A 26,007-nucleotide genomic window follows, 5' to 3' on the forward strand; every position below is an offset into this window, starting at 1 on the left:
AGTGATTCAAGTAGATCAGAAGACCAGAGATTCACTCCGTTGGTGGATATCCCTGGACCACCTATCCCAGGGAATGAGCTTCCGCAGACCAGAGTGGGTCATTGTCACGACCGACGCCAGTCTAGTGGGCTGGGGTGCGGTCTGGGAATCCCTGAAAGCTCAGGGACTATGGTCTCGGGAAGAGTCTCTTCTCCCGATAAACATTCTGGAACAAAGAGCGATATTCAATGCTCTCAGGGCTTGGCCTCAGCTTGCAAAGGCCAGATTCATAAGATTCCAATCAGACAACATGACGACTGTTGCGTATATCAATCATCAGGGGGGAACAAGGAGTTCCCTGGCGATGAAAGAAGTAACCAAAATAATACAATGGGCGGAGAATCACTCCTGCCATCTATCTGCGATCCACATCCCAGGTGTGGAAAACTGGGAAGCGGATTATCTGAGTCGTCAGACATTCCATCCGGGGGAGTGGGAACTCCACCCAGAGATTTTTGCCCAGTTGACTCAATTATGGGGCATTCCAGACATGGATCTGATGGCGTCTCGTCAGAACTTCAAGGTTCCTTGCTACGGGTCCAGATCCAGGGATCCCAAGGCGACTCTAGTGGATGCACTAGTAGCGCCTTGGACCTTCAACCTAGCTTATGTGTTCCCACCGTTTCCTCTCATTCCCAGGCTGGTAGCCAGGATCAAACAGGAGAGGGTCTCGGTGATCTTGATAGCTCCTGCGTGGCCACGTAGGATTTGGTATGCAGACCTGGTGAATATGTCATCGGTTCCACCATGGAAGCTACCTTTGAGACAGGACCTTCTTGTTCAGGGTCCATTCGAACATCCAAATCTGGTCTCCCTCCAGCTGACGGCTTGGAGATTGAACGCTTGATTCTATCAAAGCGTGGGTTTTCAGATTCTGTGATTGATACTCTGGTTCAGGCCAGAAAACCGGTAACTAGAAAGATTTACCATAAAATATGGAAAAGATATATCTGCTGGTGTGAATCCAAGGGATTACCTTGGAATAAGATTAAAATTCCTAAGATTCTTTCCTTTCTGCAAGAAGGTTTGGATAAAGGATTATCTGCGAGTTCTCTAAAGGGACAGATTTCTGCTTTATGTGTCTTACTACACAAACGACTGGCAGCTATGCCAGATGTTCAAGCATTTGTTCAGGCTCTGGTTAGGATCAAGCCTGTTTACAGACCTTTGACTCCTCCCAGGAGTTTAAATCTAGTTCTTTCAGTTCTTCAAGGGGTTCCGTTTGAACCTCTACATTCCATAGATATTAAGTTGTTATCTTGGAAAGTTTTGTTTTTGGTTGCTATTTCTTCTGCTAGAAGAGTTTCAGAGTTATCTGCTCTGCAGTGTTCTCCGCCCTATCTGGTGTTCCATGCAGATAAGGTGGTTTTGCGTACTAAGCCTGGTTTTCTTCCAAAGGTTGTTTCTAACAAAAATATTAACCAGGAGATAGTTGTACCTTCTTTGTGTCCGAATCCAGTTTCAAAGAAGGAACGTTTGTTACACAATTTGGACGTAGTCCGTGCTCTAAAATTCTATTTAGAAGCTACAAAAGATTTCAGACAAACATCTTCTCTGTTTGTCGTCTATTCTGGTAAAAGGAGAGGTCAAAAAGCGACTTCTACCTCTCTTTCCTTTTGGCTTAAAAGCATCATCCGATTGGCTTTCGAGACTGCCGGACGACAGCCTCCTGAAAGAATCACAGCTCACTCCACTAGGGCTGTGGCTTCCACATGGGCCTTCAAGAACGAGGCTTCTGTTGATCAGATATGTAAGGCAGCGACTTGGTCTTCACTGCACACTTTTGCCAAATTTTACAAATTTGATACTTTTGCTTCTTCGGAGGCTATTTTTGGGAGAAAGGTTTTGCAAGCCGTGGTGCCTTCCGTTTAGGTAACCTGATTTGCTCCCTCCCTTCATCCGTGTCCTAAAGCTTTGGTATTGGTTCCCACAAGTAAGGATGACGCCGTGGACCGGACACACCAATGTTGGAGAAAACAGAATTTATGCTTACCTGATAAATTACTTTCTCCAACGGTGTGTCCGGTCCACGGCCCGCCCTGGTTTTTTAATCAGGTCTGATGAATTATTTTCTTTAACTACAGTCACCACGGTACCATATGGTTTCTCCTATATTTTTCCTCCTGTCCGTCGGTCGAATGACTGGGGTGGGCGGAGCCTAGGAGGGACTATATGGCCAGCTTTGCTGGGACTCTTTGCCATTTCCTATTGGGGAAGAGATATTCCCACAAGTAAGGATGACGCCGTGGACCGGACACACCGTTGGAGAAAGTAATTTATCAGGTAAGCATAAATTCTGTTTTTGCATCCTTTGTTAATGGAGCAGCAGTGCATATATATATATGAAACCTATTTTTTTTCTTTCATGATTCAGATAGCGCCACCAATCAGCAAGCGCTACCCAGGTGCTGAATAAAAAATGAGCCGGATCCTAAGCTTTGCTTTTTCAAATAAAGATACCAAGAGAACGAAGACACAATGATAATAGGAGTAAATTATAAAGTTGATTAACATTGCAGGCTCTATCTGAATCATGAAAGAAAAACATTTGGGTTTCATATCCCTTTAACCCCTTAACGGCCAAGGACGTACAGGGTAAGTCCTACAAAAACTGTCAGTTAATAACCAAGGACGTACCCTGTACGTCCTCAGGGGTTTCAAGCGGTGGAAACGATCGTGATCACTTCCTGCCGCTTTCATCGATATTGAGGCATCACTGCAATACCTTTTTTTACCCGCCGATGTAGAGAGAGCCACTTATAGACCTATCTCACTCATAAATTTAAACTATAAATTACTCACTTCTATAAAAGCCAATATATTTCAAAGTATGTCTTAAGGAAATTATATATGATGACCAGATTGACTTTATGCCTGGAAGATCCCCCACCAAAAATATACGCAGAACCTATTTTTTTTTATTACTGGAACATCTTTGGAACAAGCTGCAAAATAATAAAACAGTTAATCAAGACTTTGCTTTAGTGACAATTGATGCTGAGAAAGCATTCGATTCAATTTTGGCTTCTCTGGGAATATTTTGGCTTTCATTAAGTCTATTTACAATCATCCTATATCCTCCATACTTATTAATGGTAGCTCTACTTCATTCTTTAATGAAGTAGTTTGACCCCTTGTTTGAGGGGGGCCAAGGAGGGATCGGGGTTGGGATGTGTCAGGTGGGAGGCTGATCTCTACACTAAAGCTAAAAGTAACCCTACAAGCTTCCTAATTAACCCCTTCACTGCTGGACATAATGCGAGTGTGGTGTGCAGCGGCATTTAGCGGCCTTCTAATTACCAAAAAGCAATGCCAAAGCCATATGCCTGCTATTTCTGAACAAAGGGGATACCAGAGAAGCATTTACAACTATTTGTGCCATAATTGCACAAGCTGTTTGTTCACTTTTTCACAAACTTTAGGTTTCTCACTGAAATTATTTACAGTTTTTTTTTATTTGATCGCATTTGACTGTGAAATGGTGGCATGAAATATACCAAAATGGGCCTAGATCCATACTTTGGGTTGTCTATTAAAAAAATACACGTCAAGGGATATTCAGGGATTCCTGACAGATATCAATGTTACAGTGTAACTTTCGCTAATTTTGAAAAACAATGGTTTGGAAATAGCAAAGGGCTACTATTATTTGCCCTATAACTTAGAACATGTAAAACTTGGGTATTTCTAAACTCAGGACAAAATTTAGAAACTATTTAGCATGGGTGTTTTTTGGTTGTTGTAGATGTGTAAGATTTTGGTGGTCAAAGTTAGAAAAAGTATTTTTTCTTTCAATTTTTTCATCTTATTTTATATTTTTTTATAGTAAATTATAAGATATGATGAAAATAATAGTATCTTTAGAAAGTCTATTTAATGGCGAGAACAATGGTTTATAATATGTGTGGGTACAGTAAATGAGTAAGAGGAAAATTACAGCTAAACACAAACACAGCAGAAATGTATAAACAGCCCTGGTGCCAAACGGTAAGAAAATTGAAAAGCGCTTTGGTCACTAAGGGGTTAAGGAAGTTATTTTATTTTTTTCAATGTGTGATGCACAGGCCTTTAAAGGTGTGGAGTCAATTCCTAATTGTTAAGCAGGTGTAAAGGATTTCTGAATAGTACTGATTTCATATGGAAAACTTTGTCCTAGGATTTTTAAAAGCCATAGTTATATAAACTGTATACATCAATTTAATGCAAATAATACTTTAGTAAGGTATTTTATTTTCAAAATGCATTATATATAGTTTGAAAACTCCACATGCAATACATTTTGCAGACAATATTTCTGTATTTTATCAGCCTCTCCAGTGAACGCGCTGTTGCTAGCCCTACAGAATGCTCCGCCATTATAACTGTGTTCATGGAGTGTTTGCGATTTGTCATGCAAGAGAATATTGGAGAAGAAGAGCAGCACAGAAAGATCCAGGACATGCTCATCACTGAACAAGTATGTCAGATATTTTGATGTAAAACTGAAACACAACCATAATATTTATATATATACAGGTAGCCCTCAGTTTACGCCTGGGTTAGGTTCCAGGAGGAATGGCTGTAAATTGAAACCGTTCTAAATTGAAACCCAGTTTATAATGTAAGTCAATGGGAAGTGAGGGAGTTAGGTTCCAGGCCCCTCTCAAAATTGACATAAGTAACACCTAATAAATTATTTTTAAAGCTTTGAAATTAAGACTTTAAATGCTAAACAGCATTATAAACCTAATAATATAGATTGTATCATCATCAAACTAAGTTTAATGAACAAAAACAATTGCTAACAGCACCTAATTAAATAATAACACAACAGACTTCATCATCATCAAACTAAGTTTAATGAACAAAAACAATTGCTAACAGCACCTAATTAAATAATAACACAACAGACTGCATCATCATCAAACTAAGTTTAATGAACAAAAATGTTTTTTTACTTGCATTTCTCTTGTTAAGTGTATCCAGTCCACGGATCATCCATTACTTGTGGGATATTCTCCTTCCCAACAGGAAGTTGCAAGAGGATCACCCACAGCAGAGCTGCTATATAGCTCCTCCCCTCACTGCCATACCCAGTCATTCTCTTGCAACTCTCAACAAAGATGGACATAGTAAGAGGAGTGTGGTGTATTATAGTTAGTTTTTTAACTTCAATCAAAAGTTTATTTTTAAATGGTACCGGAGTGTACTGTTTCATCAAAGGCAGTATTAGAAGAAGAATCTGCCTGTGATTTCTATGATCTTAGCAGAAGTAACTAAGATCAATTGCTGTTCTCACATATTCTAAAGAGTGAGGTAACTTCAGAGAGGGAATGGCGTGCAGGTTTTCCTGCAATAAGGTATGTGCAGTAAACATATTTCTAAGGATGGAATTTGCTAGAAGAATGCTGCTGATACCGGATTAATGTAAGTTAAGCCTTAAATGCAGTGATAGCGACTGGTATCAGGCTTATTAACAGAGATACATACTCTTATAAAAGTGTAATATAAAATGTTTGCTGGCATGTTAATCGTTTTTATATATGTTTGGTGACAAAACTTATTGGGGCCTAGTTTTTCTCCACATGGCTGGCTTGATTTTTGCCTAGAAACAGTTTCCTCAGACTTTCCACTGTTGTAATATGAGTGGGAGGGGCCTTTTTTAGTGCTTTTCTGTGCAGCTAAAAATACTGACAGAGACATTCAGCTTCCCTCTGCATGATACAGGACATCTCTGAAGGGCTCAAAAGGCTTCAAAGTTGTGTTTGAGGAGGGTAACAAAACTGTGGCAGTTGTTGTGACTGTGTTTAAAAAACAAAAAACAAAAAAAAAAAAACGTTTTTGTCATTTATTATTCTGTTTTTGTTATTACGGGGTTAATCATCCATTTGCAAGTGGGTGCAATGCTCTGCTGACTTGTTACATACACTGTGAAAATTTTGTTAGTAGTGTTTTTTCACTGTTATTTCAAATTTTGTCAAAATTTGTTTCTCTTAAAGGCACAGTAACGTTTTTTATATTGCTTGTTAACTTGCTTTAAAGTGTTTTCCAAGCTTGCTAGTCTCATTGCTAGTCTGTACAAACATGTCTGAAACAGAGGATACTTGTTCATTATGTTTAAAAGCCATGGTGGAGCCCCATAGGAGAATGTGTACTAAATGTATTGATTTCACCTTAAACAGTAAAGATCAGTCTTTATCTATAAAAGAATTGTCACCAGAGGGGTCTGTCGAGGGGGAAGTTATGCCGACTAACTCTCCCCACGTGTCGGACCTCCCGCTCAAGGGACGCACGCTAATATGGCGCCAAGTACATCAGGGACGCCCATAGCGATTACTTTGCAGGACATGGCTGCAATCATGAATAATACCCTGTCAGAGGTATTATCCAGATTGCCTCAATTGAGAGGCAAGCACGATAGCTCTGGAGTTAGACGAGATACAGAGCGCGTAGATGCTGTAAGAGCCATGTCTGATACTGCGTCACAATATGCAGAACCTGAGGATGGAGAGCTTCAGTCTGTGGGTGACGTCTCTGAATCGGGGAGACCTGATTCAGAAATATCTAATTTTAAATTTAAGCTTGAGAACCTCTGTGTATTGCTTGGGGAGGTATTAGCTGCTCTGAATGACTGTGACACAATTGCAGTGCCAGAGACATTGTGTAGGCTGGATAAATACTATGCAGTGCCTGTGAGTACTGATGTTTTTCCAATACCTAAAAGGCTTACAGAAATTATTAGTAAGGAGTGGGATAGGCCCGGTGTGCCCTTTTCCCCACCTCCTATATTTAGAAAAATGTTTCCAATAGATGCCACTACACGGGACTTATGGCAGACTGTCCCTAAGGTGGAGGGAGCAGTTTCTACTTTAACAAAGCGTACCACTATCCCGGTTGAGGACAGTTGTGCTTTTTTAGATCCAATGGATAAAAAATTAGAGGGTTACCTTAAGAAAATGTTTATTCAACAAGGTTTTATTTTACAGCCCCTTGCATGCATTGCGCCTGTCACTGCTGCGGCGGCATTCTGGTTTGAGGCCCTGGAAGAGGCCATCCATACAGCTCCATTGACTGAAATTGTTGACAAGCTTAGAACTCTTAAGCTAGCTAACTCATTTGTTTCTGATGCCATTGTTCATTTGACTAAACTAACGGCTAAGAATTCCGGATTCGCCATCCAGGCGCGTAGGGCGATATGGCTCAAATCCTGGTCAGCTGATGTGACTTCAAAGTCTAAATTACTCAACATTCCTTTTAAGGGGCAGACCTTATTCAGGCCTGGTTTGAAAGAAATTATTGCTGACATTACTGGAGGTAAGGGTCATACCCTTCCTCAGGACAGGGCCAAATCAAAGGCCAAACAGTCTAATTTTCGTGCCTTTCGAAATTTCAAGGCAGGTGCAGCATCAACTTCCTCTGCTTCAAAACAAGAGGGAACTTTTGCTCAATCCAAGCAGGCCTGGAAACCTAACCAGTCCTGGAACAAGGGCAAGCAGGCCAGAAAGCTTGCTGCTGCCTCTAAGACAGCATGAAGGAGCGGCCCCCTATCCGACAACGAATCTAGTAGGGGGCAGACTCTCTCTCTTCGCCCAGGCGTGGGCAAGAGATGTTCAGGATCCTTGGGCGTTGGAGATCATATCTCAGGGATATCTTCTGGACTTCAAAGCTTCTCCTCCACAAGGGAGATTTCACCTTTCAAGATTATCTGCAAACCAGATAAAGAAAGAGGCATTCCTAAGCTGCATACAAGATCTCCTTGTAATGGGAGTGATCCATCCAGTTCCGTGGACGGAACAAGGACAGGGGTTTTATTCAAATCTGTTTGTGGTTCCCAAAAAAGAGGGAACCTTCAGACCAATTTTGGATTTAAAGATCCTAAACAAATTCCTCAGAGTTCCGTCATTCAAGATGGAAACTATTCAAACCATTTTACCCATGATCCAAGAGCGTCAGTACATGACCACAGTGGACTTAAAGGATGCCTACCTTCACATTCCGATTCACAAGAATCATCATCAGTTCCTGAGGTTTGCCTTTCTAGACAGGCATTACCAATTTGTAGCTCTTCCATTTGGGTTGGCTACAGCCCCAAGAATTTTTACAAAGGTTCTGGGCTCACTTCTGGCGGTCCTAAGACCGCGAGGCATAGCGGTGGCTCCTTACCTGGACGACATCCTGATACAGGCGTCAAGCTTTCAAATTGCCAAATCTCATACAGAGATAGTTCTGGCATTCCTGAGGTCGCATGGGTAGAAAGTGAATGAAGAAAAGAGTTCTCTATCTCCTCTCACAAGGGTTTCCTTCCTAGGGACTCTAATAGATTCTGTAGAAATGAAAATTTACCTGACGGAGTTCAGGTTATCAAAACTTCTAAATGCTTGCCGTGTTGTTCACTCCATTCCGCGCCCCACGGTGGCTCAGTGCATGGAAGTAATCTGCTTAATGGTAGCGGTGATGGACATAGTGCCATTCGCGCGCCTGCATCTCAGACCGCTGCAATTATGCATGCTCAGTCAGTGGAATGGGGATTACACAGATTTGTCCCCTCTACTAAATCTGGGTCAGGAAACCAGAGATTCTCTTCTCTGGTGGTTATATCGGGTCCATTTGTCCTTTCGCAGACCAGATTGGACAATTGTAACAACAGATGCCAGCCTTCTAGGTTGGGGTGCAGTCTGGAACTCCCTGAAGGCTCAGGGTTCATCGACTCGGGAGGAGAAACTCCTCCCAATAAATATTCTGGAGTTAAGAGCAATATTCAATGCTCTTCTGGCTTGGCCTCAGCTAGCAACACTGAGGTTCATCAGATTTCAGTCGGACAACATCACGACTGTGGCTTACATCAACCATCAAGGGGGAACCAGGAGTTCCCTAGCGATGTCAGAAGTCTCCAAGATAATTCGCTGGGCAGAGACTCACTCTTGCCACCTGTCAGCGATCCATATCCCAGGTGTAGAGAACTGGGAGGCGGATTTTCTAAGTCGTCAGACTTTTAATCCGGGGGAATGGGAACTCCATCCGGAGGTGTTTGCTCAATTGGTTCTCCGTTGGGGCAAACCAGAATTGGATCTCATGGCGTCTCGCCAGAACGCCAAGCTTCCTTGTTACGGATCCAGGTCCAGGGATCCAGAAGCGGCACTGATAGATGCTCTAGCAGCGCCTTGGTTCTTCAACCTGGCTTATGTGTTTCCACCGTTTCCTCTGCTCCCTCGTCTGATTGCCAAAATCAAACAGGAAAGAGCATCGGTGATATTGATAGCGCCTGCGTGGCCACGCAGGGCCTGGTATGCAGACCTAGTGGACATGTCATCATTTCCACCATGGACTCTGCCTCTGAGACAAGACCTTCTAATACAAGGTCCTTTCAATCATCCGAATCTACTTTCTCTGAGACTGACTGCATGGAGATTGAACGCTTGATCCTCTCCGAGTCAGTAATTGATACCTTAATACAGGCACGAAAGCCTGTCAGCAGGAAAATTTACCACAAGATATGGCGTAAATATCTTCATTGGTGTGAATCCAAGAATTACTCTTGGAGTAGGGTTAGGATTCCTAGGATATTGTCCTTCCTCCAAGAGGGTTTGGACAAAGGATTATCAGCTAGTTCTTTAAAGGGACAGATTTCTGCTCTGTCTATTCTTTTACACAAGCGTCTGGCAGAAGTTCCAGACGTTCAGGCATTTTGTCAGGCTTTAGTTAGAATTAAGCCTGTGTTTAAACCTGTTGCTCCTCCATGGAGCTTAAACTTGGTTCTTAAAGTTCTTCAAGGGGTTCCGATTGAACCCCTTCATTCTATTGATATCAAACTTCTTTCATGGAAAGTTCTTTTTCTGATGGCTATTTCCTCGGCTCGAAGAGTCTCTGAGTTATCTGCCTTACATTGTGATTCTCCTTATCTGATCTTTCATTCAGATAAAGTTGTTCTGCGTACAAAACCTGGGTTTTTACCTAAGTTGGTTTCTAACAAGAATATCAATCAAGAGATTGTTGTTCCATCATTATGTCCTAATCCTTCTTCAAAGAAGGAACGTCTTTTGCATAATCTAGACGTAGTCCGTGCCTTGAAGTTTTACTTACAGGCTACTAAAGATTTTCGCCAAACATCTAACCTGTTTGTTGTTTACTCTGGACAGAGGAGAGGTCAGAAGGCCTCGGCTTTTTGGCTTCGGAGTATAATCCGTTTAGCCTATGAGACTGCTGGACAGCAGCCTCCTGAAAAGATTACAGCTCATTCTACTAGAGCTGTGGCTTCCACCTGGGCCTTTAAAAATGAGGCCTCTGTTGAACAGATTTGCAAGGCTGCAACTAGGTCTTCGCTTCATACTTTTTCCAAATTTTCCAAATTTGATACTTTTGCTTCTTCGGAGGCTGTTTTTGGGAGAGAGGTTCTACAGGCAGTGGTTCCTTCCGTTTAAGTTCCTGCCTTGTCCCTCCCATCATCCGTGTACTTTAGCTTTGGTATTGGTATCCCACAAGTAATGGATGATTCGTGGACTGGATACACTTAACAAGAGAAAACATAATTTATGCTTACCTGATAAATTTATTTCTCTTGTAGTGTATCCAGTCCACGGCCCGCCCTGTCCTTTTCAGGCAGGTCTAAATTTTAATTAAACTACAGTCACCACTGCACCCTATGGTTTCTCCTTTCTCGGCTTGTTTTGGTCGAATGACTGGATATGGCAGTGAGGGGAGGAACTATATAGCAGCTCTGCTGTGGGTGATCCTCTTGCAACTTCCTGTTGGGAAGGAGAATATCCCACAAGTAATGGATGATCCGTGGACTGGATACACTACAAAAGAAATAAATTTATCAGGTAAGCATAAATTATGTTTTTTCTGCAATCAGTTCTCTGCATTGTTAGCATGTTAGATAATATTGGGTATGCACCTATTCTATGCATTTCAATCTGCAGTGATTAATAGGCAGTTAGGCACCCTCATCTCAAGAAGCTGGACAGGAAGATAATAGGGAAGTGCCTGCAAAAACTTGTGACTCGATAAGTCTGGTCTGATCTGTGTACTTAGAGAGGGAGGAGCAATTTCAGGCTGATAAGTTACATAACTTTGCTGCAAAACAAGGGAAAAGCTCCACCTTCTGGCTATTTTAATTAGTGCACATGATTGAAAAAAAAAGGTTGTTATTCTGAAACGGCGCAAATTGAACCCGGCGTAAACCGAGGGCCACCTGTGTGTATATGTGTGTATATATATATATATATATATATATACCTTATTAAAAAATAAAATACAAATGTCGTCTAGGTGTATACTATAGGGTAGAGGATATGGATGCTTTCTGTATATCAAGAAGATATGAAAATCCAAATTAAAACTTGCTTCGGCAACATGATTGGTTGATGGTAATGGTTTCTGATTAATACAATTTTAAATAAGATTTTTTGCTTTTTGGGTTTGGTTTATGTCTGTTTCTTTCCTAAGATATGGGGAGTCCACAGCTTCATCATTTACTATTGGGAATACCACTCCTGGCCAGTAGGAGGAGGCAAAGAGCACCACAGTCAAACTGTTAAGTATCATCACTTCCCTTCCCACAAACCCCAGTCATTCTCTTTGCCTTTGGTGCATGGAGGAGGTGAAGTTTTATATATAATATTACAATAAAGCTGAAAGCCTTTGTATACTTTCCATTGCTTTATAATAGGTGAGCTTGGCTTGCAATAGGGTTTTTGTAACATTTATAAATAAACATTAATTTCTTTCATGTAATTAGCAAGAGTCCATGAGCTAGTGACGTATGGGATATACATTCCTACCAGGAGGGGCAAAGTTTCCCAAACCTCAAAATGCCTATAAATACACCCCTCACCACACCCACAATTCAGTTTTACAAACTTTGCCTCCGATGGAGGTGGTGAAGTAAGTTTGTGCTAGATTCTACGTTGATATGCGCTCCGCAGCAAGTTGGAGCCCGGTTTTCCTCTCAGCGTGCAGTGAATGTCAGAGGGATGTGAGGAGAGTATTGCCTATTTGAATGCAGTGATCTCCTTCTACGGGGTCTATTTCATAGGTTCTCTGTTATCGGTCGTAGAGATTCATCTCTTACCTCCCTTTTCAGATCGACGATATACTCTTATATATACCATTACCTCTGCTGATTCTCGTTTCAGTACTGGTTTGGCTTTCTACAAACATGTAGATGAGTGTCCTGGGGTAAGTAAATCTTATTTTCTGTGACACTCTAAGCTATGGTTGGGCACTTTGTTTATAAAGTTCTAAATATATGTATTCAAACATTTATTTGCCTTGACTCAGAATGTTCAACTTTCCTTATTTTTCAGACAGTCAGTTTCATATTTGGGATAATGTATTTGATTTAATCATTTTTTCTTACTTTCAAAAATTTGACTCTTTTTCCCTGTGGGCTGTTAGGCTCGCGGGGGCTGAAAATGCTTCATTTTATTGCGTCATTCTTGGCGCGGACTTTTTTGGCGCAAAAATTATTTTCCGTTTCCGGCGTCATACGTGTCGCCGGAAGTTGCGTCATTTTTTGACGTTATTTTGCGCAAAAAATGTCGGCGTTCCGGATGTGGCGTCATTTTTGGCGCCAAAAGCATTTAGGCGCCAAATAATGTGGGCGTCTTATTTGGCGCTAAAAAATATGGGCGTCGCTTTTGTCTCCACATTATTTAAGTCTCATTTTTCATTGCTTCTGGTTGCTAGAAGCTTGTCCTTTGGCATTTTTTTCCCATTCCTGAAACTGTCATTTAAGGAATTTGATCAATTTTGCTTTATATGTTGTTTTTTCTCTTACATATTGCAAGATGTCTCACGTTGCATCTGAGTCAGAAGATACTACAGGAAAATCGCTGTCTAGTGCTGGATCTACCAAAGCTAAGTGTATCTGCTGTAAACTTTTGGTAGCTATTTCTCCGGCTGTTGTTTGTATTAATTGTCATGACAAACTTGTTAATGCAGATAATATTTCCTTTAGTAAAGTACCATTGTCTGTTGCAGTTCCTTCAACATCTAAGGTGCAGAATGTTCCTGATAATATAAGAGATTTTGTTTCTGAATCCATCAAGAAGGCTATGTCTGTTATTTCTCCTTCTAGTAAACGTAAAAAATCTTTTAAAACTTCTCTCCCTACAGATGAATTTTTAAATGAACATCATCATTCTGATTCTGATGACTCTTCTGGTTCAGAGGATTCTGTTTCAGAGATTGATGCTGATAAATCTTCATATTTATTTAAAATGGAATTTATTCGTTCTTTACTTAAAAAAGTACTAATTGCTTTAGAAATAGAGGATTCTGGTCCTCTTGATACTAATTCTAAACGTTTAGATAAGGTATTTAAATCTCCTGTGGTTATTCCAGAAGTTTTTCCTGTTCCTAATGCTATTTCTGCAGTAATTTCCAAAGAATGGGATAAATTGGGTAATTCATTTACTCCTTCTAAACGTTTTAAGCAATTATATCCTATACCGTCTGACAGGTTAGAATTTTGGGACAAAATCCCTAAAGTTGATGGGGCTATTTCTTAAACGTACTACCATTCCTACGTCAGATGGTACTTCGTTTAAAGATCCTTTAGATAGGAAAATTGAATCCTTTCTAAGAAAAGCTTATCTGTGTTCAGGTAATCTTCTTAGACCTGCTATATCATTGGCTGATGTTGCTGCAGCTTCAACTTTTTGGTTGGAATCTTTAGCGCAACAAGTAACAAATCATGATTCTCATGATATTATTATTCTTCTTCAGCATGCTAATAATTTTATCTGTGATGCCATTTTTTGATATTATCAGAGTTGATGTCAGGTTTATGTCTCTAGCTATTTTAGCTAGAAGAGCTTTATGGCTTAAGACTTGGAATGCTGATATGGCTTCTAAATCAACTCTACTTTCCATTTCTTTCCAGGGTAACAAATTATTTGGTTCTCAGTTGGATTCTATTATCTCAACTGTTACTGGTGGGAAAGGAACTTTTTTACCACAGGATAAAAAATCTAAAGGTAAAAACAGGGCTAATAATCGTTTTCGTTCCTTTCGTTTCAACAAAGAACAAAAGCCTGATCCTTCATCCTCAGGAGCAGTTTCAGTTTGGAAACCATCTCCAGTCTGGAATAAATCCAAGCCTGCTAGAAAGGCAAAGCCTGCTTCTAAGTCCACATGAAGGTGCGGCCCTCATTCCAGCTCAGCTGGTAGGGGGCAGGTTACGTTTTTTCAAAGTAATTTGGATCAATTCTGTTCACAATCTTTGGATTCAGAACATGGTTTCAGAAGGGTACAGAATTGGTTTCAAGATGAGACCTCCTGCAAAGAGATTTTTTCTTTCCCGTGTCCCAGTAAATCCAGTGAAAGCTCAAGCATTTCTGAATTGTGTTTCAGATCTAGAGTTGGCTGGAGTAATTATGCCAGTTCCAGTTCCGGAACAGGGGATGGGGTTTTATTCAAATCTCTTCATTGTACCAAAGAAGGAGAATTCCTTCAGACCAGTTCTGGATCTAAAAATATTGAATCGTTATGTAAGGATACCAACGTTCAAGATGGTAACTATAAGGACTATCTTGCCTTTTGTTCAGCAAGGGAATTATATGTCCACAATAGATTTACAGGATGCATATCTGCATATTCCGATTCATCCAGATCATTATCAGTTCCTGAGATTCTCTTTTCTGGACAAGCATTACCAGTTTGTGGCTCTACCGTTTGGCCTAGCTACAGCTCCAAGAATTTTTACAAAGGTTCTCAGTGCCCTTCTGTCTGTAATCAGAGAACAGGGTATTGTGGTATTTCCTTATTTGGACGATATCTTGGTACTTGCTCAGTCTTTACATTTAGCAGAATCTCATACGAATCGACTTGTGTTGTTTCTTCAAGATCATGGTTGGAGGATCAATTTACCAAAAAGTTCATTGATTCCTCAGACAAGGGTAACCTTTCTGGGTTTCCAGATAGATTCAGTGTCCATGACTCTGTCTTTAACAGACAAGAGACGTCTAAAATTGATTTCAGCTTGTCGAAACCTTCAGTCACAATCATTCCCTTCGGTAGCCTTATGCATGGAAATTCTAGGTCTTATGACTGCTGCATCGGACGCGATCCCCTTTGCTCGTTTTCACATGCGACCTCTTCAGCTCTGTATGCTGAATCAATGGTGCAAGGATTACACAAAGATATCTCAATTAATATCTTTAAAACCGATTGTTCGACACTCTCTAACGTGGTGGACAGATCACCATCGTTTAATTCAGGGGGCTTCTTTTTTGCTTCCGACCTGGACTGTAATTTCAACAGATGCAAGTCTCACAGGTTGGGGAGCTGTGTGGGGATCTCTGACGGCACAAGGAGTTTGGGAATCTCAGGAGGTGAGATTACCGATCAATATTTTGGAACTCCGTGCAATTTTCAGAGCTCTTCAGTTTTGGCCTCTTCTGAAGAGAGAATCGTTCATTTGTTTTCAGACAGACAATGTCACAACTGTGGCATACATCAATCATCAAGGAGGGACTCACAGTCCTCTGGCTATGAAAGAAGTATCTTGAATTTTGGTTTGGGCGGAATCCAGCTCCTGTCTAATCTCTGCGGTTCATATCCCAGGTGTAGACAATTGGGAAGCGGATTATCTCAGTCGCCAAACGTTGCATCCGGGCGAATGGTCTCTTCACCCAGAGGTATTTCTTCAGATTGTTCAAAGGTGGGAACTTCCAGAAATAGATCTGATGGCGTCTCATCCAAACAAGAAACTTCCCAGAGATCTGTCCAGATCCCGGGATCCTCAGGCGGAGGCAGTGGATGCATTATCACTTCCTTGGAAGTATCATCCTGCCTATATCTTTCCGCCTCTAGTTCTTCTTCCAAGAGTAATCTCCAAGATTCTGAAGGAATGCTCGTTTGTTCTGCTGGTAGCTCCGGCATGGCCTCACAGGTTTTGGTATGCGGATCTTGTCCGGATGGCCTCTTGCCAACCGTGGACTCTTCCGTTAAGACCAGACCTTCTGTCACAAGGTCCTTTTTTCCATCAGGATCTGAAATCCTTAAATTTAAAGGTATGGAGATTGAACGCTTGATTCTTGGTCAAAGAGGTTTCTCTGACTCTGTGATTAATATTATGTTACAGGCTCGTAAATCTGTATCTAGAGAGATATATTATAGAGTTTGGAAGACTTATATTTCTTGGTGTCTTTCTCATCATTTTTCTTGGCATTCTTTTAGAATACCGAGAATTTTACAGTTTCTTCAGGATGGTTTAGATAAGGGTTTGTCTGCAAGTTCCTTGAAAGGACAAATCTCTGCTCTTTCTGTTCTTTTCCACAGAAAGATTGCTATTCTTCCTGATATTCATTGTTTTATACAAGCTTTGGTTCGTATAAAACCTGTCATTAAGTCTATTTCTCCTCCTTGGGGTTTGAATTTGGTTCTGGGAGCTCTTCAAGCTCCTCCCTTTGAACCTATGCATTCATTGGACATTAAATTACTTTCTTGGAAAGTTTTGTTCCTTTTGGCCATCTCTTCTGCCAGAAGAGTTTCTGAATTATCTGCTCTTTCTCGTGAGTCTCCTTTTCTGATTTTTCATCAGGATAAGGCGGTGTTGCGAACTTCTTTTGAATTTTTACCTAAAGTTGTGAATTCCAACAACATTAGTAGAGAAATTGTGGTTCCTTCATTATGTCCTAATCCTAAGAATTCTAAGGAGAAATCATTGCATTCTTTGGATGTTGTTAGAGCTTTGAAATATTATGTTGAAGCTACTAAATCTTTCCGAAAGGCTTCTAGTCTATTTGTTATCTTTTCCGGTTCTAGAAAAGGCCAGAAAGTTTCTGCCATTTCTTTGGCATCTTGGTTGAAATCTTTAATTCATCTTGCCTATGTTGAGTCGGGTAAAACTCCGCCTCAGAGGATTACAGCTCATTCTACCAGGTCAGTTTCTACTTCCTGGGCGTTTAGGAATGAAGCTTCGGTTGATCAGATTTGCAAAGCAGCAACTTGGTCCTCTTTGCATACTTTTACTAAATTCTACCATTTTGATGTATTTTCTTCTTCTGAAGCAGTTTTTGGTAGAAAAGTACTTCAGGCAGCGGTTTCAGTCTGAATCTTCTGCTTATGTTTTTCATTAAACTTTATTTTGGGTGTGGATTATTTTCAGCAGGAATTGGCTGTCTTTATTTTATCCCTCCCTCTCTAGTGACTCTTGTGTGGAAAGATCCACATCTTGGGTAATCATTATCCCATACGTCACTAGCTCATGGACTCTTGCTAATTACATGAAAGAAAACATAATTTATGTAAGAACTTACCTGATAAATTCATTTCTTTCATATTAGCAAGAGTCCATGAGGCCCGCCCTTTTTTTGTGGTGGTTATGATTTTTGTATAAAGCACAATTATTCCAATTCCTTATTTTATATGCTTTCGCACTTTTTTATCACCCCACTTCTTGGCTATTCGTTAAACTTAATTGTGGGTGTGGTGAGGGGTGTATTTATAGGCATTTTGAGGTTTGGGAAACTTTGCCCCTCCTGGTAGGAATGTATATCCCATACGTCACTAGCTCTTGCTAATATGAAAGAAATGAATTTATCAGGTAAGTTCTTACATAAATTATGTTTTTCCTATTGCTATGTTTCTGTACAGGTTAAATCCTTAAGTTAAGGGTTTATTCTATAAGTTTTGGGCTTTTATGTTCAGGGTTGGAACAGGGGTCTGTTCCTAAGAACACATGTTTTTGGCTCCTGGGGATCATTTTGTTTTGTTAAACTCTGTCCCTTATATTTTGAGTTTTATGTTGAGCCTTATGTCTCCCAGGAGGATGCTGTTTACGCAGTGCGACAGCTTTCTCCTGTATTGTCCCTAGCTTCTGTGGCGTCACATGCAGTGTCTTGTGGTTCTTCTTAATCTGGAGGAGTTATTTGCCTACAGCATTTTCTGCCTAGGTATCTTCTGCATTACATGTGGCATTATCTGTTTTTCCTATACTAAAGGTAAATTGCAAGAGTAACATTAGAGATTCAGATAGTATGGTTTCTGTACCACCTGCTGCTTCTCTGGTTGCCCTTCCTCATAAGTCTGATGAGGAGAATACGTTGGTAGCCTCTGAGGGTTAAATCTCAGATTCGTACAATTTAATTCCTTCATCTGATGCTGATGTGGTATCCGTCTGATTTTTGCCTGAACATCTCATGTATGTTACAGAAGGTTTTGGCTACTTTGGAGCAACTCCAATATGCTGCCATTGTCAATGCTAAGGAATCTAGGAAACTATATAAATACTAGGATTCCTCCGTGGAAGTTTTTTTTCCCTGTTCTTGACTGTGCTAGAAGATTTTTCACATGAATGGGAGAAGTCAAGGATTCCTTTTTCCCTGTCTCCAGTCTTTAAAAAAATGTTTCCTGTCGTTGTCTCCATTAAATATCATGGCGCATGGTGCCTAAAGTAGTAGGGCTTCTCTACTCTGGCTAAGAGAACTATGATTCCTAGAGAGGATAGCTGTTCTTTTCAGGGTCAATGGACTAAGCTTGAGGCTTACATGGAAGTTTGTATTGCCACTGTGTCAAGTGTGACATCTTATTGGTACGATGCCTTGTCTGACTCCAATTTGGTAGTGACTCCTTTGGAGGAGATCCATAACAGAATTAAGACTCTTAAGTTAGCCAATTATTTTATTTCTGATGCTACCTTGCAGGTTTTTAAGCCAGGAGCAAAAGTCCAATCTTCTGGCACTTCCTTACAAGGATAAGACCTTTTGGTCCGGATCTGACAGGAATATTTCAGATATTACGGGTGGAAAAGGTTTTTTTTCAGACTTAGTGGGATGTATCTCTTCCACCTTGGTGGTTGTTGCTGAGGAAGGACCTTCTAATTCATGGTCCATTATTTTGGTTCTCTGAAGCTTTCCACTTGGAGACTGAACGCTTAGTTCTGTCTAAGCGTGTTTTTTTCTGAGTTGGTGATTGAGACCATGATTCTGCTTCGCAAGCCTGTTACTAAAAGGATTTGCCATAAGATAGCTCTTGTGAATCCAAGGGCTACTCTTGGAGTAGGGTCAGGATTCCTAGGATTTGTCCAGGAAGGTCTGGAGAAGGATTTGTCAGTCAGTACCCGGATGGGTCAGATTTCTGCATTATCTTTTTTGTTACATAAGCGTCTGGCGGACGTGCCAGATGTGCAAACTTTTTTTGTCAGGTCTTGGTCAGAAATAGGCCTGTGTTTAAGCCTGTTGCTCCTCCTTGGAGCCTTATCTTGGTTCTTAAAGTTTTGCCGCAGGCTCCGTTTGAAGCATGGCAATCCATAGATATTAAGTTGATATCTTATAAGGTTTTGTTTCTTATTGCTATCTTTTCTGCTCGAAAGTCTAGGAACTCTCAGCATTGCAGTATTATTTGCCTCATCTTATCTTTCATGCTGATAAAATGGTTCTTTATACTAAATAAGGTATAATTCATTGTCTTATTAGGACGGCTGGGCAGCAGCCTCCTGAGAGAATTATGGCTTATTCCATGAGAGCTGATTTCTCTTCTGGGTTTTAAAAATGAAGCTTCTGTGGATCAGATTTGCAAGGCTGCAACTTGGTACTATTTACATAATTTTTTCCAAATTTGATACTTTTGCCTTGACTGAGCTTTGTTGTGGGAGAAAGGTTCATCAAGCGATGGTGCCTTCTGTTTAGGTCTGCCTGTCTTGTCCCTCCATATTCATTTGTCTCCTCTAGCTTGGGTATTGGTTCCCAACAGTAAATGATGAAGCCGTGGACTCGTCATATCTTAGGAAAGAAAACAAAATTTATGCTTACTTTATAAAAAAAATTCTTTCCGGATATGGTGAGTCCACAGCCCCGCCCTGTATTTCAAGACCGTTATTTTTTACTAAATCTTAGGCACTCTACACCTTTTGTGTTACTCCTTTTTTTCTATTACCCTTCGGTCAAATGACTGGGGTTTGTGGGACGGGAAGTTATAATTAACAGTTTGACTGGGGTGCTCTTTGCCTCCTCCTGCTGGCTAGGAGTGGTATTCCCAAAAGTAAATGATGAAGCCGTGGACTCCCCGTTTACGGAAAGAAATACATTTATCAGGTAAGCATACATTTTTGTTTTTTAACATGTAGCAATTTATATATTAAAAATAAATATAAAATGTAATGCTCATGACATAGTCTTAGTGGTAGCTTACCTTTTGCAATATAATTAAAGATCGCTTACACTGATAGAATTTACTGCAGATATTTTAGTAACAGTCACTGAGGTTAAACATGCTTATTTCTGTCATGTAATTGGCAAGAGTCCATGAGCTAGTGACGTATGGAATATACAATCCTACTAGGAGAGGCAAAGTTTCCCAAACCTCAAAATGCCTATAAATACACCCCTCACTACGCCCACAATTCAGTTTTACAAACTGTGCCTCCTATGGAGGTGGTGAAGTAAGTTTGTGCTAAGATTTCTACGTTGATATGCGCTTCTCCGCATTTTGAAGCCTGATTCCTCTCAGAGTACAGTGAATGTCAGAGGTATGTGAAGGGAGTATCACCTATTGAATGCAATGGTTTTCCTCATGGGAGATCTATTTCATAGGTTCTCTGTTATCGGTCGTAGAGATTCATCTCCTACCTCCCTTTTCAGATCGACGATATACTCTCATATTCCATTACCTCTACTGATACCTGTTTCAGTACTGGTTTGGCTATCTGCTATATGTGGATGGGTGTCTTTTGGTAAGTATCTTTTCATTACTGAAGACACTCTCAGCTATGGTTTGGCACTTTATGTATTAATATAAAGTTCTAAATATATGTATTGTACTTATATTTGCCATGAGTCAGGTTTAAGTATATTTCCTTTTGCAGACTGTCAGTATCATATCTGGGAAATGCATTTTTAGGAAAAAAAATAATTTTTTCTTACCTGGGGTATAGTCTTTTTTCAATTGACTGTTCTTTTAAATTCGTGGGCAAAATTAGGCTCGTGAGGGCGCAAAATGCCAAAGTATACTGCGTAATTTTTGGAGCGAAGTTACGTTCGATGACGCAAATTCGTCATTTCTGGCATCTTAGTTGACGCCGAGTCCTTTCTCAGTGTTGCGTCTTCATTGGCACGAGTGTGTCACTTCCGGATGTTGTTAGCGCAAAAATTTAAAAAAAATAAAATTAAAAAAAAATTCTGTTTGTGTTGTGCGTCATTCTTGGCAATCTGATCCTATCTCAGAAATCACTGTTGGAACCCTGCTGCCTGATAACAGTTCTACCAAAGCTAAGTGCTTTTGTTGTAAACTTGTGGAGATTATGTCTCCAGCTGTGGTTTGTAATAGTTGTCATGATAAGCTTTTAAATGCAGAGAATGTGTCCATCAGTAATAGTACATTGCCTATTGTTGTTCCCTCAACATCTTATGTACAAGATATACCTGTGAATTTAAAAGATTTTATTGCTGATTCTATTCAGAAGGCTTTGTCTGCTATTCCGCCTTTTAATAAACGTAAGAGGTCTTTTAAAACTTCTCATAAAATTGATGAAATTTCAAATGACCGACAACATAATCATTTATCCTCCTCTGATGAAGATCTATCTGATTCAGAAGATCCTTCCTCAGATGTTGACACTGACAAATCTACTTATTTATTTAAAATGGAGTATTTTCGTTCCTTGTTAAAAGAAGTGTACATTGGATATTGAGGAAACTAGTCCTCTTGATATTAAAACTAGAGCATTTAAATTCTGTCTATAAACCTCCTGTGGTTACTCCAGAGGTTTTTCCAGTTCCTGATGCTATTTCTGATATGATTTCTAAGGAATGGAATAGGCCTGGTACTACTTTTATTCCTTCTTCAAGGTTTAAAAAATTGTATCCTTTGCCAGCAGTTACATTGGAGTTTTGGGAAAAGATCACCAAAGTTGATGGGGCTATCTCTACTCTTGATAAACGTTCTACTATTCCTATGGAAGATAATACTTCCTTTAAAGATCCTTTAGATAGGAAACTTGAATCTTATCTAAGGAAAGACTATTTTTTTCTTTGGCTGATGTTGCAGCTGCATCAACTTTCTGGTTTGAAAATTTAGCGCAACAAGAAATGGATTCTGATTTGTCTAGCATTGTTCGCTTGCTTCAACATGCTAATCATTTTATTTGTGATGCCATTTTTTTATATCAAAATTGACGTTAAATCTTTGTCTTTAGCTATTCTTGCTAGAAGTGCTTTGTGGCTTAAATCTTGGAATGCTGACATGACTTCTAAGTCTAGATTGCTATCTCTTACTTTCCAAGGTAATAGGTTATTTGGTTCTCAGTTGGATTCGATTATTTCAACTGTCACTGGGGGGAAGGGAGTTTTTTTGCCTCAGGATAAAAGACCTAAGGGTAAATCTAAAGCTTCTAACCGTGTTTGTTCCTTTCGACAAATTAAGGAACAGAAACCTAATCCTTCCCCCAAGGAATCTGTTTCCAATTGGAAACCTTCTTCAAATTGGAATAAATCCAAGCCGTTTAAGAAACCAAAGCCAGCCCCCAAGTCCTCATTCTGAGTATTGTGTCTCAGGGGTATCGAATAGGATTCAGAGTAAGACCTCCTGTGAGAAGATATTTTCTCTCACGCATCCCAGCAAATCCTGTAAAGGCTCATGCTTTCCTGAAGTGTGTTTCAGACCTGGAGCTTTCAGGAGTAATCATTCCAGTTCCGTTTCAAGAACAGAGTCTGGGGTTTTATTCAAATCTTTTCATTGTCCCAAAGAAAAAAAAATCATTCAGACCAGTTCTGGATCTGAAAATTTTGAATCGTTATGTAAGAGTACCAACTTTCAAAATGGTGACTATAAGGACTATTCTGCCTTTTGTTCAGCAAGGGCATTTTATGTCCACAATAGACTTACAGGATGCGTATCTTCATATTCCGATTCATCCAGATCATTATTAGTCTCTGAGATTCTCTTTTCTAGACAAGCATTACCAATTTTTCGCTCTTCCATTTGGCCTAGCGACAGCTCCAAGAATCTTTTCAAAGGTTCTCGGTGCCCTACTCTCTGTAATCAGAGAACGGGGTATTGCAGTGTTTCCTTATTTGGATGATATTATGCTACTAGCTCAGTCTTTACATTCTGCAGAATCTCACACGAATCAACTAGTGTTGTTTCTTAGAAAACATGGTTGGAGGATCAATTTACTAAAAAGTTCTTTGATTCCTCAGACAAGGGTCACCTTTTTAGGTTTCCAGATAGATTCAGTGTCCATGATTTTGTCTGTAACAGACAAGAGACAATTAAAATTGGTTTCAGCTTGTCGAAACCTTAAGTCTCAATCGTTTCCTTCAGTGGCTATGTGGCTGATGGCTTCTCATCTAAACAAGAAACTTCCCAGGTACCTGTCCAGGTCCAGGGATCCTCAGGCGGAAGCAGTGGATGCATGGACACTTCCTTGGTGTTACCAACCTGCTTATATTTTCCTGCCTCTAGTTCTTCTTCCACGAGTGATCTCCAAAATCATCATGGAGCAATCGTTTGTGTTGCTGGTGGCTCCAGCATGGCCTCACAGGTTGTTTTGGTATATGGATCTTGTTAGGATGTCCAGTTGCCAACCTTGGCCACTTCCATTAAGGCCGGACCTTCTTTCTTAAGGTCCGTTTTTCCATCAGGATCTCAAATCATTAAATTTGTAGGTATGGAAATTGAACGCCTAATGCTTAGTCATAGAGGTTTCTCTGACTCAGTGATTAATACTATGTTACAGGCAATTAATTCTGTTTCTAGAAAGATTTATTATCGAATTTGGAAGACTTATATTTCATGGTGTTCCTCTCATAAATTCTCTTAGCATTCTTTTAGAATTCCTAGAATTTTACAGTTTCTTCAGGATGGTTTGGATAAGGGTTTGTCTGCAAGTTCCTTGAAGGGACAAATCTCTGTTCTTTCTTTTTTATTTCACAGAAAGATTGCTAAGCTTCCTGACATTCACTGTTTTGTTCAGGCTTTGGTTCGTATCAAGCCTGTCATTAAATCAATCTCTCCTCCTTGGAGTCTTAATTTGGTTTTGAAGGCTTTATATGCTCCCCCATTTGAGCCTATGCACTCTTTGGACTTTAAAATACTTTCTTGGAAAGTGTTGTTCCTTTTGGCCATATCTTCTGCTAGAAGAGTTTCTGAATTATCTGCTCTTTCTTGTGAATCTCCTTTTCTTTTACAAGATATATTGAGTCCACGGTTTCATCCTTTACTTGTGGGATATATTCCTCCTGCTAACAGGAAGTGGCAAAGAGCACCACAGCAGAGCTGCTATATAGCTCCTTCCCTAACTCTTCCTCCCAGTCATTCTCTTTGCCTATGCTAGCAATAGGAAGGGTAAAGTTTATATGGTGTTAAAATAGTAGTTTTAGTTTTCTTCAATCAAGAATTTTTTATTTTTAAATGGTACCGGAGTGTACTATTTTTCCTCTGGCAGAACATAGAAGAATAATTCTGCCTGGAGTCTGATGATCTCAGCAGTTGTAACTGAGGTCCATGTTTGCTTTCCCACAAGATTGCTGAGGAGAACAGAAGAGTCTTCAGTGTGGGGAACGTTTCCTGCTGTAAGCAGCACTGAGGTATGTGCAGTCATTATTTCTGAGGAGACTGTGATGTATCAGAACTGACTGACATAATTCCCATAGAGGGAAGGGGTAAGCAGTAATTCTGTTCAGTGAAAGAGGTTATTATTGTGATCCTGTATGGTTTAATGCATGGTGAGACACTGGGGCAGCCTAACGTTTTATTAGCAATCTAACATATGTTATAGTTGGTGGTTTTTAATTTTTGGGGGTCCACATGGCTAATACTGCACTCGTTTTTAGTGTTTGTTATACCCACATGCCTTGTTTGGGATGTTTTTCATGCTGCGTTTGAGCTTAGCATACATTGTAGTAGATGGGCGGAGCCTGTTTTCGCGCCTCAGTTGCGCAGTTTCCTTAGTCACAGGCAGTAGCATTCAGCTCCGGTTGGGCCCAAACTAATCACTCTTGTACCGGAGTGATTTGGAGTGTCTTCTAACATCCCTGGGGGCAGGTAGGCGCCACAGCAGAGCTGTGGCGAGGTGCGAATAAACGTTGATAAGAGTTTTAGTCAAAACGTCATTATCCTTATTAAATAATTTGTTTAACTGTCCTTACTTGGGGTGCAATATCTGGATGCTTTTTAGGGCAGAATTATCTAAAAATTTGTGCATCTGTGTTTAATTCTTAGCGGTTTTGCAGAACTTTTGCGCTTTTTTTAAAATTCCTTAAAGGCGCAGTACCGTTTTTTTGTTAAACTGTTTTATACTTTCAAATAAAGTGTTTAACTTTTCTGTGGTGTTACATAGCCTGTTCAACATGTCTGACATTGAAGAAAGTCAATGCTCTATCTGTTTAGAAGTCGTTGTGGAACCCCCTCTTACATTGTGCCCCTCTTGTACTGAAAGGGCCCTACACTGTAAAGGTTACATTTTAGGTAATGAAAGTGTGTCTAAAGATGATGTTCTGTCTGATATGCCACCTAATTCTCCCCAAGTGTCTCAACCTTTAACGCCCGCACAAGTGACGCCAAGTACTTCTAGTGCGTCTAATTCTTTTACTTTGCAAGATATGGCTGCAGTGATGTCTACTACCCTTACAGAGGTATTGTCTAAACTGCCAGTTTTGCAAGGTAAACTGTAGGCCGGGTTCTGATGGAAATGCTGAACCCTCTGATGCCCTAGTGGCTATTTCCGATACACCCTCACAGTGTTCTGATATGGGGGTCAGGGATTTTATGTCTGAGGGAGAACTTTCAGAATCAGCAAATGTATTACCTCAGATAGATTTGGACGTCTTGTCCTTTAAATTTAAACTGGAACACCTCCGTCTATTGCTCAGGGAGGTTCTGGCGACTCTGGATGATTGTGACCCGATCATGATTCCCCCAGAAAAATTGTGTAAAATGGACAACTATTTGGAAGTACCTACTTACACTGATGTTTTTCCGGTTCCTAAGAGAATTTCCGAAATTGTTAAGAAGGAATGGGATAGACCAGGTATACCATTTTCTCCC

General features: G+C 40.2%; 1 protein-coding gene across 1 annotated transcript in view; it reads left to right on the forward strand.

The window, feature by feature from the left end:
- LTN1 (listerin E3 ubiquitin protein ligase 1) overlaps nucleotides 1-26,007 on the forward strand; it is a 297,783-nt gene that overhangs the window by 50,068 nt on the left and 221,708 nt on the right. The window contains exon 9 of the mRNA XM_053705992.1: nucleotides 4,348-4,495. Coding sequence (XP_053561967.1) covers nucleotides 4,348-4,495 — 148 coding nt within the window. The remainder of the gene's footprint in view (nucleotides 1-4,347; nucleotides 4,496-26,007) is intronic.

Source organism: Bombina bombina, chromosome 3 (genome assembly GCF_027579735.1).
Source record: "Bombina bombina isolate aBomBom1 chromosome 3, aBomBom1.pri, whole genome shotgun sequence".
In the NCBI taxonomy this organism is placed as follows: domain Eukaryota; kingdom Metazoa; phylum Chordata; class Amphibia; order Anura; family Bombinatoridae; genus Bombina; species Bombina bombina.